This window comes from Talpa europaea, assembly GCF_964194135.1.
Source record: "Talpa europaea genome assembly, chromosome: 11".
Lineage (NCBI taxonomy): Eukaryota > Metazoa > Chordata > Mammalia > Eulipotyphla > Talpidae > Talpa > Talpa europaea.
In genome coordinates, this window is record NC_140078.1 from 75,738,782 (window position 1) to 75,755,547 (window position 16,766).

The following is a 16,766-nucleotide window of genomic DNA, read 5'->3' on the forward strand; positions in this document are numbered from 1 at the left end:
GGGAAGAAGTATAATGCCTTCCCATAAGGAAGCCTCTGTAGATCTTTGTAAAATGACCAGATCTGAAATTTTCTGTGCTAAAGCTGCTAAAATATCTACCCTGTCTCCCTCCCTCACCACTTTTTTTTTTTTTTTTTTGTGAAAAGTAGCTCCTTATATGTATATTTTTATGGGTCAGACTTCTGCAGTTCTCTGCAAGAGGATTAGCAGACATTGCAGTCAAGGGCAAACATTTCAAGGAGAAGCATTACAAATATTCTTGCTTTCAGGATAGACATAATATCATGCCATAACGAAGCATTATGGAACCATTTCTTTTTGAAGCTGATTCACTGAACCAATAATTGGAAATTCAGCCTGATGTTAGAGATTTTTTATTTAAAATGACTGTTAGTCCACTCGACTGGTACATCATGTAAGCCATAAGAAATGAAAAAACTTTGTAGTCTACTGCTCAGTTACAGACAAATACAAAATCTAAAACTTCTAACTAGCATTGTTGGAAAGCTAAAAAGTGTTCGGTATCTGTTTTGAGTTTGTACACAAGTTGGTCAGAAGCAGCATATGCAAAGAATCGAATGTGAATTATTTTTTTTGAGAAACAGAAGCCAGGTGTAAAATGAAATAGAGTGTGTGAGGGCAAGTTTGGGGCTGTGGTGGGCAGAATTCCAAGGTGACCTTTATGGTTTTTGGTCCCTGGTATATATATGTGCCTTCTTTCAGTTATTCACTTAAACTAATTCAGTGCTACTCCGAAGGGAGATGGCAGTTGCCATTAAAGACCTAAGCAGCTCGTTGACCTTAAAATATGGAGATCACTCTCTTGGACCTGACTAAGCACCTGAGACATTTAAATCTGACCTAGAGGTTAGAGACAGGGATGTCAAAGAGATTAGAAGCTTGAGAAGGATTTATCATGGAGGAAATTCTCTGTGCTTGTTTCAGAGAGGGAGGAGCCATGTGGCAGGGAAAGTGAGTGGCCTTTAGGACTTGAAAAGAATCCCTGACTGACAGCCAGCAAAGAATTAGCCAGCTCCAAGGAACTGAATTCTGTCAACAATACGAATATGGCTGAAAACCTGTCCTAATAAGTGGATTTTCCTTTAAGTCACTAAAATTGTCATTTGTTAGGTAGCAACAAAAAACTAATAGGAGGTTCCAGTCATGTGGAAAAATTTAAAACTGTCAACGGTCTCTCTAGACCTAGACTAGTATTTCTTAAACTGAGGTGCAGAAACAGTCTTTGAAATTTCGCTGTGTTGCAGATCAATATTGGGTAGATTGTGTTTTTTACAGATGAATTGCTCCTATCCCATAAGTTTTTCTGATGATGACATTCTCCCAGCAGAAGGTGGCTGTAGTTCCCCCCCTTCTGAGTCTGGGCTGGTCTTAAAGACTGGCTTGTAACCACTTAGACTATAATGGAAATGCCTAATCCAATACTCAGTGTGAAAAGGCATTGCAGCTTCCTCCTGGTTCTTTGGGAACATTCCCTTTTGGCCCCCAGCTGCCCTGCCATGAGAACCCATGCTCCATGGAGTGGGGATCCAGTCAGTTACATTAGTTGAGTCATCCCAGCCTAGGTGCCAGCCATGAGTGAAGAAGCCTTCAGGTGATTACAGTCAGTCCCCAGCTGTTCCAGTCGCCACCCAGCCATTGTGCCTTCCCAGCCAAGGCCTCAAACACCAGGAAGCAAAGATAAGTCATCCCTACTGTGCCCTGTGCAGTCAGGATCCATGCAATCCATGAGTGTCTTAAAATAGTTAACAATGAAAAACATTAAGTTTGGAGTAGTTTGGTATGCAGCAACAGATAACCTGAATGAATATTTTTTACAAAATAGTGTGAAAGTAAAAAAAAAAAAAATTAAAAGTCATAGAATATAAACGGAAACCACAAAGTGTCACTTCCATGCTACTCGACTTGGCCAAGCAGTCACAAACCTGCCTCGACTACAAGGGGAGGCGAAACAGACCCCACTTCTCAAAGAAAGGAGAGTTGAGGAATTTGGTAGATATTTTTAAGAAAGTTTTAAATTTTGAAATAATTTTAGTCTTGCAAAAAAATTATAAAGGTCATACAAAGATGACCTACTGTTCATTGGTTCTAAAATTGTGTTGGAGAGCCAGGACTTGTTTATGAACAGATGTGTAGCATCATAAAGTAATATTGCATTTCTTTGGCTATTTAGAGTTACTGCCCTTTAAATGATACTGTTTTTACATAATGGGTTAAATATTTTTTTCTGATTTATAGAGAAGGGAAAGTTTTAGTATTTTTCTTGTGTTTATGTGTTTCCTTAACTGAGGGGAAAAAGTAGTTACTATGTAAGTTTTTATCTTTTGATCTCTTTTGTCTATCCTTATGGATTATATAATCCAGCAATTATTTTATGTAATTCCTAAAAATAGTTATTAAAGTGTTCTTATGTTTTCCAACTGTGTGTTGTAACTTCAGATAATTATTATGCCAATATATAGTTGGGAAGGATCATTTTTTATTACTATTAATTTTTTTCTTATATCATTTAGTCCCCATAGTTTTCCTGCCACCTTATCACCAGTGAACCATCACCACATTTCCTTGTTTCTCCCCTCCTGTTTTGCAACCCCCTCACCTCCTCCTTTGCTGTATGCCTCAGTTCTGTAGTAGCTTTAACTAAGCTAACTGTAGTTTTGACCTTTTCTTGACCTTTCACTCAGCTTCTCTATATTCCACATATAGTGAGACCATTTGGTATTTATCTTTTTGGGAAAGGTCCTTATTGTCGATATGCTGTCCTCTGTCTTTGGAGCTACGGGAATACATCTCAAGCAGAATTTTATATCAGTATCCACTCAAAATGATTTTAGTTAGGCCTTTCTATTAGCCTAAAATTTTACAACTAATTCCATTCCAATATCCTAAAGTTACAAAGTAAAATCTTTGTTGTATCTTACAAAACAGAAGCTCAAAGAATTTCCATGTGCCCTTCACGCAGCTTATATTAGTGTTGACGTCTCACACAACCGCAGTACAGCTATCAAAACCAGAAAATTGGCATTTATGTAATGCTATTAACTGATTTGTAGCTCTAATTCCAACTTTGCCAGTTTCCCCACTGATGTCCTTTTTTTTTTTTAAGACCCCAGGCTGCAGCTGCTCTTCATAGCTCCATAATCTCTTCCAGTCTGGGACAATCTCCCAGTTTCTCCTTGTTACCTCCTCCCACAAGGTAACACTTGTGAAGCAATGTATGTGAAATGTAATCATTTCAGAAAATAGAGAAAACCAGGACTTCCACAATTCCATAGACCGCTGCTAATGACTTTATCTCCAAAGCAATTGGTCTTTCTTAGATCAAGTGTTGACTTATTATTTAAAACATATATTGTAATTCATTTAGCAATCATAGCATGTTTTGTGTTAAAAACTTCTTATAGGTCAATTTGTGCTCGTAGCTTCCATAGGTAAATCTCAATTAAGTACCAGAATTTAAATACATGACATTTTGAATACTGTGTGTCAGTGTTCGGATTATCAGTACACAAGTTTAAAAAAACCACTTTCAAACACTATGGCAACATTTGTTTTCAGCACAGGAGGGAGTTAGAATGCCAGATAATATATCTTAAATATCTTCTTAAGTTTATTCAAAATTTTTTAATTCAAACGCACCTTCTTTGTCAATGATTTAAACCACAAGTCCTAATCCGAATGTAAAATCCTAATGAAGCTCCCAAACAATACCTTCTAAAGAAAATTTGATAAGAACACTTATATAATCTATCATTACATTGCGCTGTTAATTCAAACCAAGTCAGACCCCAGAAACCCAAGGTAAGAAGTCCCAGGAATGGCATTTGGGAAGGGCAGTATATTTGAATGTACTTATCTGGAGTTACTTAAACACAGTGTACTCTGTTATAGTTGATATCTTCAAATCCTTTGAAGATTAGGGTATTTTCAAAAAGATCTCTATTTTGTTTGTTTTTGGTTTAAAAAAATTAAATAAATTTCCTTATTTCCTGTCCTTCAGGCTGTCCATAAACCAAAATAATTTCTTCTAGAATTTAGGATATAATAGGCTCTTGTAGCAAAGTGATACTGGTGATTTAAATCATGGTGGTCTACCACAACAGAGCCAAAAATAAGCTAGCCTTTGCATAATTGTCCAAAGTCTATGATGATGATTTAAGACTTGGCTGCCTGAATAATTCCCTGAGAATCAACTTTCTTTGGAGATAAACCTCATCCTTTCAGGTCTGCAGAGGCTGGAGGACCGGCGCTGTTCTCTAGAGTACCAAATCAAAGGCACAGAGCTCCTAGCAGAGTGCTCCATGACTCAGAGTGTATCAAGGATTTGTGGACTTGAGACCTGGGCCACTAGTTGAACCTATGCTGGCATGGGAAGAGATATGAGAAGTTCTTTGGAATGGCAGTGAAGTCAGTTCATGAATCACAGAAATGTCATAGAAATTATTTCAACTAAAAATGATTTTATTTAGCTTGAATTCCCCTTTTTTAAAAAGATTTATTTATTTATGCATACAAGAGCTGGGGTATAGGCCAGATGTGCAGGGGATGAGAGGACTCACCAGAGACAGAGTGGGGAGCAGAACAGGCAGACTGACTGAAAAACACTCCTGAGGGTAGCAGTGGGTGAGACAGGAGAGGTCTGCTGCACCATGTAGGTAGCTTGCTGGCTGGGGAATCAAACTCTTGCTGTAGTGACTGCAGATAGCTACATAGTGCTGTGATTTAACTCCTTGCGTCACCAGGGAAGCCCCTTGAATTCCCTTCTTATTTACCAGACAGGGCTCTAATTCATGTTGTTCAAATGAAAAAAAAAAAGAACAGAAAGTGTTACGGTTCATTATATTCAATCCTACATTTGGAGTGTTAGAATTCAGACTTAAAGGAGGTTTAAGAGGTAGTCCAGTCAGCCTATGCATCATGCAGAGACCCAGAGAGAACTCACTATAATCTTCCAGAACAAATTTCAGTAGTTTCATGGTACAGTATTCACAACTTAATAATAGAATATGTGTTAAAATACTGTTAAAATGCTCATGACAGGGCTGGTGTTGGGAGTGGATACTGTGGAGCTCATTGTTGGGAGACTGTCATCTAGGTGTGATTGTGGCAGCAGTGGTGTCTGTGTCCTGGTGACTCCCTGGCTTGGGTTGCTAAGGCAACTTGGAGATACTTAGCCCTTTCAACCCAAGCTTAATAACAGGATATATCACAAAAATTAAAAAAAAAAAAAAGCCAATTTAGAAAAAAAGGTAGGTTAACATCTAGGAAACTGACCTGAAGTTGTATTTGGCCTGAGTCTGGTCTTTCCCATCATGCCCAGCGGTGGTAAAAGGAGCTCAACTTCACATCTGCATCTTCAGTTGCCTGAGAAAGTGAAAGTGTCCATAAATTTAATATATCAAACCTTTATCTTCCATAAATTTAATATATCAAACCTTTATCTTCCTAATACAGAAACTACGGAAATAATCACATTTTTTTTTTTTGTAAACCAGCTCATGTTTAATTGACATTTTAAAATTGTACAAGTGATTTAACATCTGCTCCCCCCACCATCCCACCATACTTAGCCTCTTAAAATAGAAAGGAAAGCATCAGTCACAGGTGTGATAAGTTTACCCTTTCAGTTCCAATTTGTAGCACACATATTCCTTTGAAATCCCAGACATATATGGTGGTGGCTAAGAGTAAATTGAGACCTCAGAGTTGAAAAGTTCACATTCTCTGAGCATTCTGTGTTGCAGTGCATTTGCGCAAAATTGGTACCTCCCTAGCGCTGGAAAACTTTTAAAATATACCAGTAAAAACTTAATTCCCCTTCAAAAGAGAGAAAAATAATCACTCCTCAAAACCCAGCAGATCTGGGTGTGAGGTCGTATCCTCCGGTCCCATCTGTTCAGGCTTGTTTTTTTGCAATGGACCGAGAGAGACCAAAACCCAGCCTGAGTTATCAGAAACAAGAGAGTGACGGCTGTGGAGGCAGTGACCAGGAGCAACCAGGTGGCTCCTGCACCTCTCACACCTCTCATACCTTCATCCAAGGTGGAAGGCTGGAAGGGAAGGCCTGGAGGGTAAATGGCACAGGGAGAAAAACAAAGCAAACTAATCAGTCCAGGCACAGGGACTGGCAAGTGCTAGAAAAGAACTTCAGAAAAACCTGTGGTCCTTTCAGACTCACTATTATTAAAAATCTACATACTGGTGTCAAGAAGATTCTGCCTTACACACACCAGAGACAAAGAAATTCCAATTCCTCAGAGAAGGGAATCTGCAGTGGGCCCCACCCTTGGCAGAGTGGGTCCAGCCTTCCCTGGCGGGAAAGGTGAGGAAGGAATAGAGCTGCTGCAGCCTTCTTCCAACCCACCCACCCCTCTGGATGGCAGAAGGCTCAGTGGCCTGCAGCAGCCTTTGGCTTGGCAGGAGATGGATGTGGTAGAGTGAGCTGCTCAGCAGAGGCTGAGTTACTCAGGGCAGACTTCAGGTAGACTGTCTTGTGGATGAGTCTGTTGCTTAAGAAAACCACCAAGGAGAGAAGAGATGTGGATGAGAAAGGTACACTTTGCCAAGGATCTTTGCTTCATTGGCACTGATAATGAGTAAAGGGAAAAGGATAGAGAAGGGGCAGCCACCGGTAATGTATGAGGACTGCACTGCTGTGAGCAAAGCCGATGGCAAACCAAATCCAAAGTAGTAAGACTGAGTCCTTTCTATGTTTGACAGCCGCTGGTGCATCTCAATTCCTTTATCAAACCAGTGATAGTCAAAGCAGCCTAGTGAGTAGAGGAGACATGGAGAAGACTAACCAGCTCACCAGTAAGGTGGATGGGAAGGAGATTCACAAACATTCCCTGGATGAGGAAAAGAGCCTGTAGCAAAAGGTTAGAGCATATCAGGAATTATTTTGCTGACACTCGGGAGTGGGTGACACTTCTTCCCTGATACCTCAGATCAACTATGTCTTGAAACCAGAGTGCGTGCACACAGCTTTGCTAAGCACAAACAGGGGAGCACCCAAAGCACAATGAAAATTGACATGAGGAGGAATCCCAGCCATGACCAAGCATCTCCACGTGGAGGTGGGTCACCAGTCATTTGGGCGGTTACTGACTGAAGCACAGGAATAAACACTTCATGAAACAAGAGGAGACGGAACCAGAATACTCCACCATTGCAAGTGCAGTGTTGGAAAAGGCTACCAACACGCAGCTCACGCTCCTGCTTTCTCTTTATACTCTGGGCCCTCCTCTGTGCCAGCACACTACTAGCGCTTCTTCAATTGTCCTCCTCTCTCTCTCTCTTTTTTTTTTTAAGATTTATTTTATTTTTTATACAAGAGCCGGGGTACAGGCCAGATGCGCAGGACAGTGAGAGGATTCACCAGAGACAGAGCAGGGAACAGAAAGGCAGATTGACGAAATACACTGCTGAGGGGAGCAGCGGGCGAGACAGGAGCAGTCTGCTGCGCCATGTGGGACCATCGCCAGCCGGCCGGGATTGAACCCACGCTGCAGAGGCTGCGGACAGCTTCACAGTGCTGCGCTCAACCGCCTGCACCACCAGGGAGGCCCCCTCCTCTCTCTTTTGCTGAATTAGAGCATCTAGTTTTGAGATGGTACAAATTTCCCAGACGGAGTCTTTGCTTTGCCTGGCAAGGTTCTGCAGAAAGGTTTTGACTGTCAGCCATCTCTTCACCGCCCAACATAGCGGAGAGAGAAGCATCCCCAAAGCCCCCCTTTCATCACGAAGGACCCTGCAGCTCTGTGTCTCTGTGTCTCAGGACCCGCCCTGGCCTACTGCAGGCTGCTCGGATCCCCTGTGCCCAGCTACCTCCTCCTGCCCGGGGCCGGGCCCAAGCATAATCACATTTATTTTTGCTGGATACTGAGGCAGGGCTTTCTAAGTGCTTGCATCTTTGGGAACTCTCTATCTCACTTTCCGTTAACACATATTTGTAATCACTGTGATCTTTTTTTGGCTAGTCTCATAGGCTTTCTTTTATCAGTGTATTATCATAGACAAACAAGTTCCAGTGAGGCCAAATGATAAATTCCCTTTCTATCCACCTGACATTTTCTGTGAAGCAGACAAACTGCAGATGCAGACTTATAATGGAAGGCAGAATGCTTAAGTGCTGTAGTTTATCGTATGAAGTGAATTTTAATAAAATCAAGGCATTGATTTTTATTTATTTTTTAATTGTGGCAACACTGGTTTACAATACTGGTTTACAATATGATTTAGAGGTGTGGGATCACCCCCTTCAGGTGTATGTCACCACACCACACCCACCACCAAGGCACCCTAAGCCTCCTCCACCGTCATCCACGCTATGCCCCCTTACCACTATGCTCTCTTCTTCCCCATCCCCTCCCACTGTGGTAGCCTCAGTTCTTTAGTCAGATTTCTAAGGTTTGTTATTGACTTGGTTTTACCAGACTCTTTGTTTTAATTCTCTATGGAATCTGCTTTTTTAAAAATTGAAGCAGGACTCAGCAAATTATAGCTTGTGGGCCAAATATGGCACACTGCTTGTTTTTTGTAAATAAAATTTTTTTTGGATGCCTATTCACTTATGCATTATTTATGCCTGCTTTTACTTTCCAGTGACAGAGTGAAATACTTGCTATAAAGTATATGTGGCTCACAAGCCTAAAATATTTACTATCTAACTCCTTATAGAAAGAAATTTACTGACCCCTGGACTAAAGGAATATTTAGATTGTAATATCTCTAAATGCTAGTCACTTCTGTGTTAAGACTTTTATTTTAAATTGCATGAAAAAATCCTTCAGTTACAATAGATGACAGCTTATAACTAGGTTTGATGAGGGAAAATGCCTAGAGTCAATCGGGTGATTGGTGCTTGCTTTTTTCCCCCTTCAAGTTAAAGATCATTAAAAATCATTATACATTAATTCATGAATGCCGAGAAGATAGCTAGTGAGGCATATATGAAAGATTGCAGTGTGGCCTGCTTATAATTTAGCTGTGCAGTGAGGGTTGGTTACATTATTTCCCTATTTTGATAGTCTTTACAATCATTGTGAATCTTAGTTAATTTTTACATTTATAAATACCATTTATTTTACTGGCTACAGATCAATAAGACTATGCTAATAGTCATTTGGAAAGAACCCCCATATTTCTTGTGTTTAATGGATATAGTTCAGTACATTGAAAATGGATACTGAATCATTTCTCCATCCCAGAATTTAAGCAATAAAACATGGAGGCAGCAACGCTTAATTTCAGGGCAGCTGTTTAAAAATGAGTGATCTTATGTGTGGTTATCTTTATTTTTTTTTTTGACAGACTTGTGGAAGAAAGCAAACTGATCCCACTCATTTTTGAAGTAATTCTGGTAAGAAAAGAAATGTGCGTCTGAAACTCAAGTGAAATTGGGAAATTTTCAAGTTCTGACCACGTGCTGTGGTCGAATTCCAGCCCCAACTCTGGCCGGTGGGATTGTGCGTCCTAGTCTCACTTCACCTTGTTGGGCCTCCACATCCTTGTTTAAGCCCTTGGCCAGCTCTGAAATTGCACAGGGACATGATTTACGGACCTACCCTCTTTCTACAGATCCTTTGCTCTTAGCTTCTGTGGGGTTAAGCAGTATGTCATCAAATACAGAGAGAGTAAGGTTGGTTTATTGAGGGAGGGCAGAATGGTGACTGCAGTGCTTAGCATGAAGTTTCTGACTTTCAGTATGAAGTCCTCTGACTTTTCAGCGCTGTACCAGATCACCGGCCCATATGTGTATGGGCCCAAAGTTGTCCTCTTAGCTTCAACACACCATTTTCCCTGTTCATAGAATGTAACTTAATGGAAAAGCATCTGTTGAAGACAACTTTTCATTTCTGGTTCCCGTGTCTAGAGAATAGAATGGGATGCAGAGTTGACTTTTCTTATGTATGAAAAATTCCTAGTTAGGCTAAATACAGATATGAGATTTATGCTAAATACTGAGTTGATACTTAAAGTGAGGGTGTGCCCTTAGCCAAAGAAATGTTCTTTCCTTCTTGGGTGAATTATCCTCCTTTACCAAAAAGATGCCTTTCTTTCTTTGTTGTTGTTTTTTTTTTTTAAGATTTATTTATTTATGAATACAAGAATTGGGGTACAGTCCAGAGGTGCAGGGGGTGAGAGGATTCACCAGAGACAGAGTGGGGAACAGAATAGGCAGACTGGCTGAAGTACACTGCTGAGGGGAGGAGTTGGCGAGGCAGGAGAAGTCTGCTGCACCATGTGGGTAGCTCCCTGGCCAGCTGGGAATCAAACTCATGCTGCATAAGTTGTGGATAGCTTCACAGTGCTGTGCTTAACCACTTGCAACACCAGGGAGGCCCCAAAGATGCCTTTCATAGCAAAGTGAAGGCACGAGGGACAAAGGAGAGGGCACCTCACCAACCAGATCAGCCTAACCCAGCTTGGTCATCAGTAGAGCAAAATCTGTGATAATCTGATAACCCAACACATGGAAATTTAGCTTTCTCTATTTACTATAAAGTATTAATCTGCAAGTTATTTGAGTGCTGATATGGCTATCTGGTGAAAGATTTTTATTTATTAAGGTGACATTAGTTTACAACACTGTGTAGGTTACAGGTGTGGTTTCTCCCCTGAGCAGTGTATCTGTTGCACTACACCCAGCACTCACGTCCAGTCACCATCAAGCAGTCAGGCCCTTCCTCTTCCCTGGTATTCACAATTCTGTTGTTAGAACTAAGAGTTTGCTTTTCTCTTAAAACATTGTTTTTCATAGCCTCAGATCGCTCTTCCTTTGGGGAGAGCTGGTTGGGTTTGCTGAACTATTTGAATTTGGGGGAGAATAAAAGTGGTTTGTATTCCCAAAGCATCAAGTGACGGCTAGATGACACTGAGCTGCTGTGCTGAATGGGATATGCAAGGGAAGAGCCTGGACTGAACTGCTTAGCGTTGTCAATGGGGATTTCAGAGGTAGTATCAGGGGAAGAAATAAAGAAAAAAGGAGATGGAGAAATATGGAGATCAAGAACTGTCTCAATGGGGTTTTTACCAATGCCAAGTGCTATTTGTATCTTTTCACGACTTACATTGCTTGCTAATCTGTTGTGGGCTTGGGTTTGTTTGGAGGGCAGTCTGCACAGTAAATTGCTGGCTTGGCTTCAGGTTGGGACATGGGGCAAGAGCCAAAGCTGTGCAAACTCAGTCATATGCATTGGAAGAGGTTGGTGTTGCAGACAGAGCACTGCCCAACTAGGGCAGGCCTCGAGGGCAAGTGTGACTCCTCTCTGGCTGTGACTGGGGGCCTTGTAACCTGTCAAGGCTCCTTTTGTGACTGATGGAATGTTCTCATTTTGTCTGATGGCAGTCAACGTAGACCCCTAAAATCCCAGATGGGAAATTTCTTCTTGTAGGCTACACAAACCCCTCCCCACTTGATTGGTTTGTGTATAATGAGGTCCTAGCAAGGCTGCATATTGTACAAACAACAGTTCATGTTCAGGTGATTCAATCTGTAAATCAGAGTCACACTGTGATTTACACCCTTATCATTGTACTGTAGCTGTGGCGGGAAGTAGATAGAGGTGACCTCTACTCCCCAGGTCAGGATTTCATGACGTCACAGGCATCTCTAGGATGATGATCTTCCTCCAATCAGAACAGCTCTACACTCAGGTTTCTAGAAGGGTAGTATTTTAAAAAGAGGTCTTGCTGCTAAAAAAAAAGTAAAGGATGATAAAAAATGCTAAAAATGTCACTTCATTTGGGGACAGAACTTTGGTGTCCTTGAAGAACATTATTAAATTCCTTTCTACTTTTGTCTCTCTCGAGCTGAATAATCTCAACTATCCCCCTGTATAATTGCATTTTTTAATCAATGAAATGTCCTTGTAGCAGTTACCCTTGTGAACTGTTAGCTTGTCCTTCTAAGTTTCTGTCACCAAGCTAAGCATAATGTAGTATTTTATTGATTCAATGATATACATCTTTTTCAGATTTTAACATTCCTGAAGCTGGGGTGAACTTTTCAAATCATTGGCATTTTTAGTTGCTTTCAGTCGGGTGACCTGGTTGTCACTGCCTTAACTAATTATTCCATCTTTATTTTTCTTTTTATAAGTGCCTACAAGTGATATATTAATGAAGGTATATGTCTGGGTGAGTCTAAAAGAGCTTATCCAATGAAAATAAAACGAGAAGTCTCAGTAATAGAAACCATGTCATAGTTTAATTGGTAGCATTTGTTCTTCCTTGGTGCTTGATGAAATAATGGGCCACTCAGAAAGGCTGGATTCTGAGATTCAAGGAAACACGGTGTGTACCTTCCCTAGGTTTGCTTTCTGAGTTCCAGGGCATCTGTGGTGTATAATGTATTTATAGCAGCTTCTTGCAGTGACTTGATCAAAATGAGGCATACTGAAAAGACTGGGAGGGGCCTTGCTTACTGCTTATGTCTTCTGTTCACCCATTAAACAACAGAGGAAACACCTCACTCTTGCAGCTGGTGCTCCACTGTGACCTGCTGATGACTTTTTTCTTTGCTCTTATCCTAGTACTGTTTATTAGTTTCTGTTTGATGTACTGAAAGCCTGGCTAGAGGCTTTATAACTTCCTTTTCTAGAGCTTTGCATAGGATGATGGGATGTGGTCTTCCCGGCAGGTGATCTTTTCCCTGGAATTTTTTGGTGAAGAAAGCAAATCTGTCTCTTTTGATAGGCAGGAATTGCAGGCAGCTGCTTTCTCTTTCCTGCAGGTCTAAAGGAGAGTAAAGAGGAGGGAGCAGAATTCTGAATTTGGTGTCCTATTTGTAGAAAATAGCCATGTACAAATCTTAGGAAAAGCAGACAGTTTTGGAGTTGTATGGCACGACCAAGAACTCCAAGTATGGGTCCGACTGGTTAAATACATAACCTGTTGAAGGTAGTTTTTATTCTTTTGTAAAAAAGAGAATGATTTCCAATTGTGACTGCCTCCTCAGGAGGAACAGCACTCGCCCCAGTCTGGACAGCTAATGTCTGGGCCCTCTGAGTTCACAGGGCTGGGAGATAGCTCTGTGTCAGCACATGACTGGATGGACTGATAGTAGGACCTATTATGGAGGGAATTGGAGGCTGTGGGTCCAGAGGAGGGAGTAATGCACTCCTCTCCGGGCAGGGAGGGCAGCCTCATGGAGGAAGTAACCTTTGAATGTGGCTTTGAGGGAGTTGTCATGACGAGAGGGGTGCATTTAAGCTTGGAGGATGGTGAGCACTTAACTGATCCTGGACCAGAGACTGTGAAGGAACGTAGGGCACGAGGCTGAAGGGTAGTTTGGGAGTAGATCCTGCAGGGCTTTTTTTCTGTGACTGTTTTATATTTGTTTGGCTTTGCAATTAATCCTTGCTCTTTAATATCAGGTAGTATATGCTATTAAAAAAAATCCTTAGCCCCCTATGTGTAGTGAGGAGGCAGGTTGATCAGCCCCTGTGTTGGGACTTTGGGGCTTGGGAAGAATCAAGCTAAGGTGAAAGGATTGCACCTCAAACTTGAAACAGGGTGTAAGCTGGATTCTGGGAGTGTCCTGCTAGTTCATCAGTGGGACTTCTGATCAACCACAGGGACATGGGGAGGGAGTGTGAGGCAGCTGGCCTCAGAGGTCTGACCTAAGGACTGCGAGTTCAGCATCATGTTTGGGGCAGGTAGCAGGTGGAATGTGTTTAATCCTCAGCTCAGCTACAAGTGTCCCTGCTCTTGGCAGACCGGTCAGTGGGGGATGCCAGGTAGCTGACTGCTTTCAAAAAGGAGCCTGACCGTTTCCCCCCAGGTGAGAGGACTGTGGTTTTTGTGGGTAGCACAGGGCAGCTGTGTTGGGCAGGAAGTGGAGGCTCCAGGTTAAACTGAGTGGATTCCTGCTTACAGGCTTCAGGGTCTAAGCCCTAAGGCATCCTGAATCGGCTTAATAAATGCAGGTTTCCCAATGAGTCCTTAGGAGAACTTGATAACTTAGTTTTTGAACGCAGAGTTGCTGAATGGTTGGGAGGGAAGGCATTGTTTCCTCCCTCAGCCACTTTTCAAAGAGTAGAAGTTGCTTTTAAATGTGTCCTAAGTATGAATTTAAATCGATCAGCCTTTGGATTTTGCTATAACTCTAATCTCTCTTCATTTTATATCAGTGGTTTATGTTTTGGCCTACTTCAGTAAATCATTTTAATGCCCAGTGATATAGACAAACTGTATTTTATTGGAAAAAATCTGTATTCATGGCAGATTTTCCAATATGTGCCAAAATATTGCTGTCATGATGTTTTATGTGTCTGTTCCAAAACAAACAATTAAAGAGCAATTTCAGTGGCAAATGTTAGCACTAAAAATGGGATTAGCAATACACTAGCTTGACAATTATATTGTTTTAGCAATTCTCAAGGATAGCAGTCGAAGCAAACTTAGTAAATCTTTCAACTCAACTGTATCTTTAGAAAAGAGCCTTCTTATGGACCCTTGAAATTTAAAGGATTTACTCATAGACACCAAAGTGCTACAGACTGGCAGCCACATTACATTTAAGGAACCCTTTCAATCCTGTGCATTCATCAGGCTCTTAAAATTACTTTGTTCCATTCTAGTTACAGCCCATCTAATGTGAATTGATTCTTAGGGTATGTTAAAATGACAAGTTCCTTGTAAGTTTAAGAATCTGCATGCTTGTGTCCAATGTGCCATTAATAAGATTCTGCTATGCACATGAGCATGAATTTCTAAAATTGAAAACAAGATTTGAGGAAGATACTTTCAAAGTTATCCAAAGAGTACTTACTGGATAGAGGAGATAAATTTGATCATTCAACCTACATGTATATTTATTCTGGGCTTGTGTAGATTGCAGAATGGAGCTATATAATCAATTCCTTTGTATACAAAGATGATTTTTGAACATTGCTAGCACACTGTATTAAAGTATGTACTTTGCAGTGTTTTTTTTTTTTAAAGATTTATTTGTTTATTTATTTATACAAGCACTGGGTACAGTCAGAAGCGCGGGAGGGTGAGAGAATTCACCAGAGCCAGAGCGGGGAGCAGAGCAGGCAGAAGGACCGAAGTACACTGCTGAGGGGAGCAGCGGGTGGCAGGAGAGGTCTGCGCGCCATGTTGGACCCTTCTCCGGTGGCCGGGGAGCAGCCGGGGATTGAACTGGCGGCGCAGAGGTTGCAGGCAGCTTCGCAACCCAGCGCTCAACCACTGCGCCACCGGGGAGGCCCTGCAGTGATTTTTTTTAATGGGGAGGAGTTTGGGGAAAGGAAGGAAATGGCTTTGCGTGCATCTATTCTTGGTATCTTGTGTCATAAATTTGTATTTGTAAAATAACTTTCAAAGGCTAGGGTATAATCTATAGATATTGGAATGAATGAAGTATATGCTCTTATAGCAACTAATCAAATAGTTTGAATCTGATCAATACCATGTTATCTGGTTAGTTGATTCAGTGGGTTGAAGCTAAATAAAATACATCATTCACTTGGGCTAAATAATAACTACTTTCTACATAATAAGCCCAATTGGTTTGAAAAAGGATGGATTTTAGTAAGGTAAAAACCACACATTGTAACCTACTAAAAAATGTTAAAATAGGGTTTAGGTTATCTTTGGTCAGTCAAGGGGCACATATAGGGAATGTGCTGCACATGACTTCTAAGCAAGCAGTTTGTTGTCATTCTTGCTTTTAGTTCTCTCTATGTCCTTGGTGTCACTTTGAGGAAACAGATAGTATTCCTTTTCTCTCTTTAAGGAGACAGTCTCACTGAAAGACACAGAAGTAGGTAAGTTATCAACAAAACATTAGGTATTACACTTCCCAGGAGTGTGGGCGTTTGTGTTTTTATTCATTTTTTTTTTTTAAAGATTTATTTATTTATTTATACGTGCACTGGGTACAGTCATAAGCGCGGGAGGGTGAGAGAATTCACCAGAGCCAGAGGGGGGAGCAGAGCAGGCAGAAGGACCGAAGTACACTGCTGAGAGGGAGCAGCGGGCTGTAGGAGAGGTCTGCGTGCCATGTGGGACCCTCCTCTGCTGGCCGGGGAGCAGCCGGGGATCGAACTGGCGTTACAGAGGCTGCGGGCAGCTTTGCAACCCAGCGCTCAACGGCTGCGCCAATGGGGAGGCCCTGTTTTTATTCTTGATTGGTGAACAGACTTGTGAAGAAAGAAGTTAGGGTAAGTTAGGGCACAGCAACCGAAACCTCAGTGAGTATGGCAAGTGGAGAGGCATGTTTCAGTAAAGTGGAATGAGGGCATAGGGGGGAAGGAGGAGCCAAACAATTGGATTTAATTTTTAAGAAGCAAAAATGATTAGTGGGATATTATAGGCAGCAGCAGTGTTTTGCTGGAAGGTCTGTGAATCTTAGGTGCTTGTGTGAGTCTCCCTTGCCATCATCTCTGCTGGACTGTTGATTAGATTTCCCCGAAGACCTGCACTTTTCAGCATGGCAGCCTGGAACTACATTAACCACATGGAACACTTTAAAACATGCTAGTCCAAATGTCTTTTAAGTGCCAAATACACAGCAATTTAAACAAATTAATGTATTTTGATGAATTTTCTTATATTCATTACTTTTAAAATGATCCTATTTTGGATACCCTGAGCTAAATGAAATATGAAGTTAATTTTACCTGTTTCTTTTCCCTTTTTTCTTAAACTGCATTTGTCAGAATATTTAAAATGTGACAAAGAATATTTAAAATATTTATTTTTGTTGGATAGTACTAGAGTGGGTGATTGCCCCAGTC

At 41.3% G+C, this 16,766-nt stretch overlaps 1 protein-coding gene and 1 pseudogene across 3 annotated transcripts in view; one reads left to right on the forward strand and one right to left on the reverse strand.

Annotated features, from left to right (window-relative positions):
* ULK4 (unc-51 like kinase 4) overlaps positions 1-16,766 on the forward strand; it is a gene marked incomplete at its 5' end in the record, with an annotated part of 374,670 nt that overhangs the window by 140,881 nt on the left and 217,023 nt on the right. For both annotated transcript variants that reach the window (XM_084248396.1, XM_084248397.1), the window contains one exon: positions 9,331-9,379. In XM_084248396.1, coding sequence (XP_084104522.1) covers positions 9,331-9,379 — 49 coding nt within the window. The remainder of the gene's footprint in view (positions 1-9,330; positions 9,380-16,766) is intronic.
* On the reverse strand, positions 6,407-7,737 carry LOC311179365 (etoposide-induced protein 2.4 homolog; annotated as a pseudogene). Its single transcript has 2 exons — positions 7,576-7,737; positions 6,407-7,285 (listed from the first exon to the last, which is right to left on the reverse strand). The product of its transcript is annotated as an etoposide-induced protein 2.4 homolog (transcript).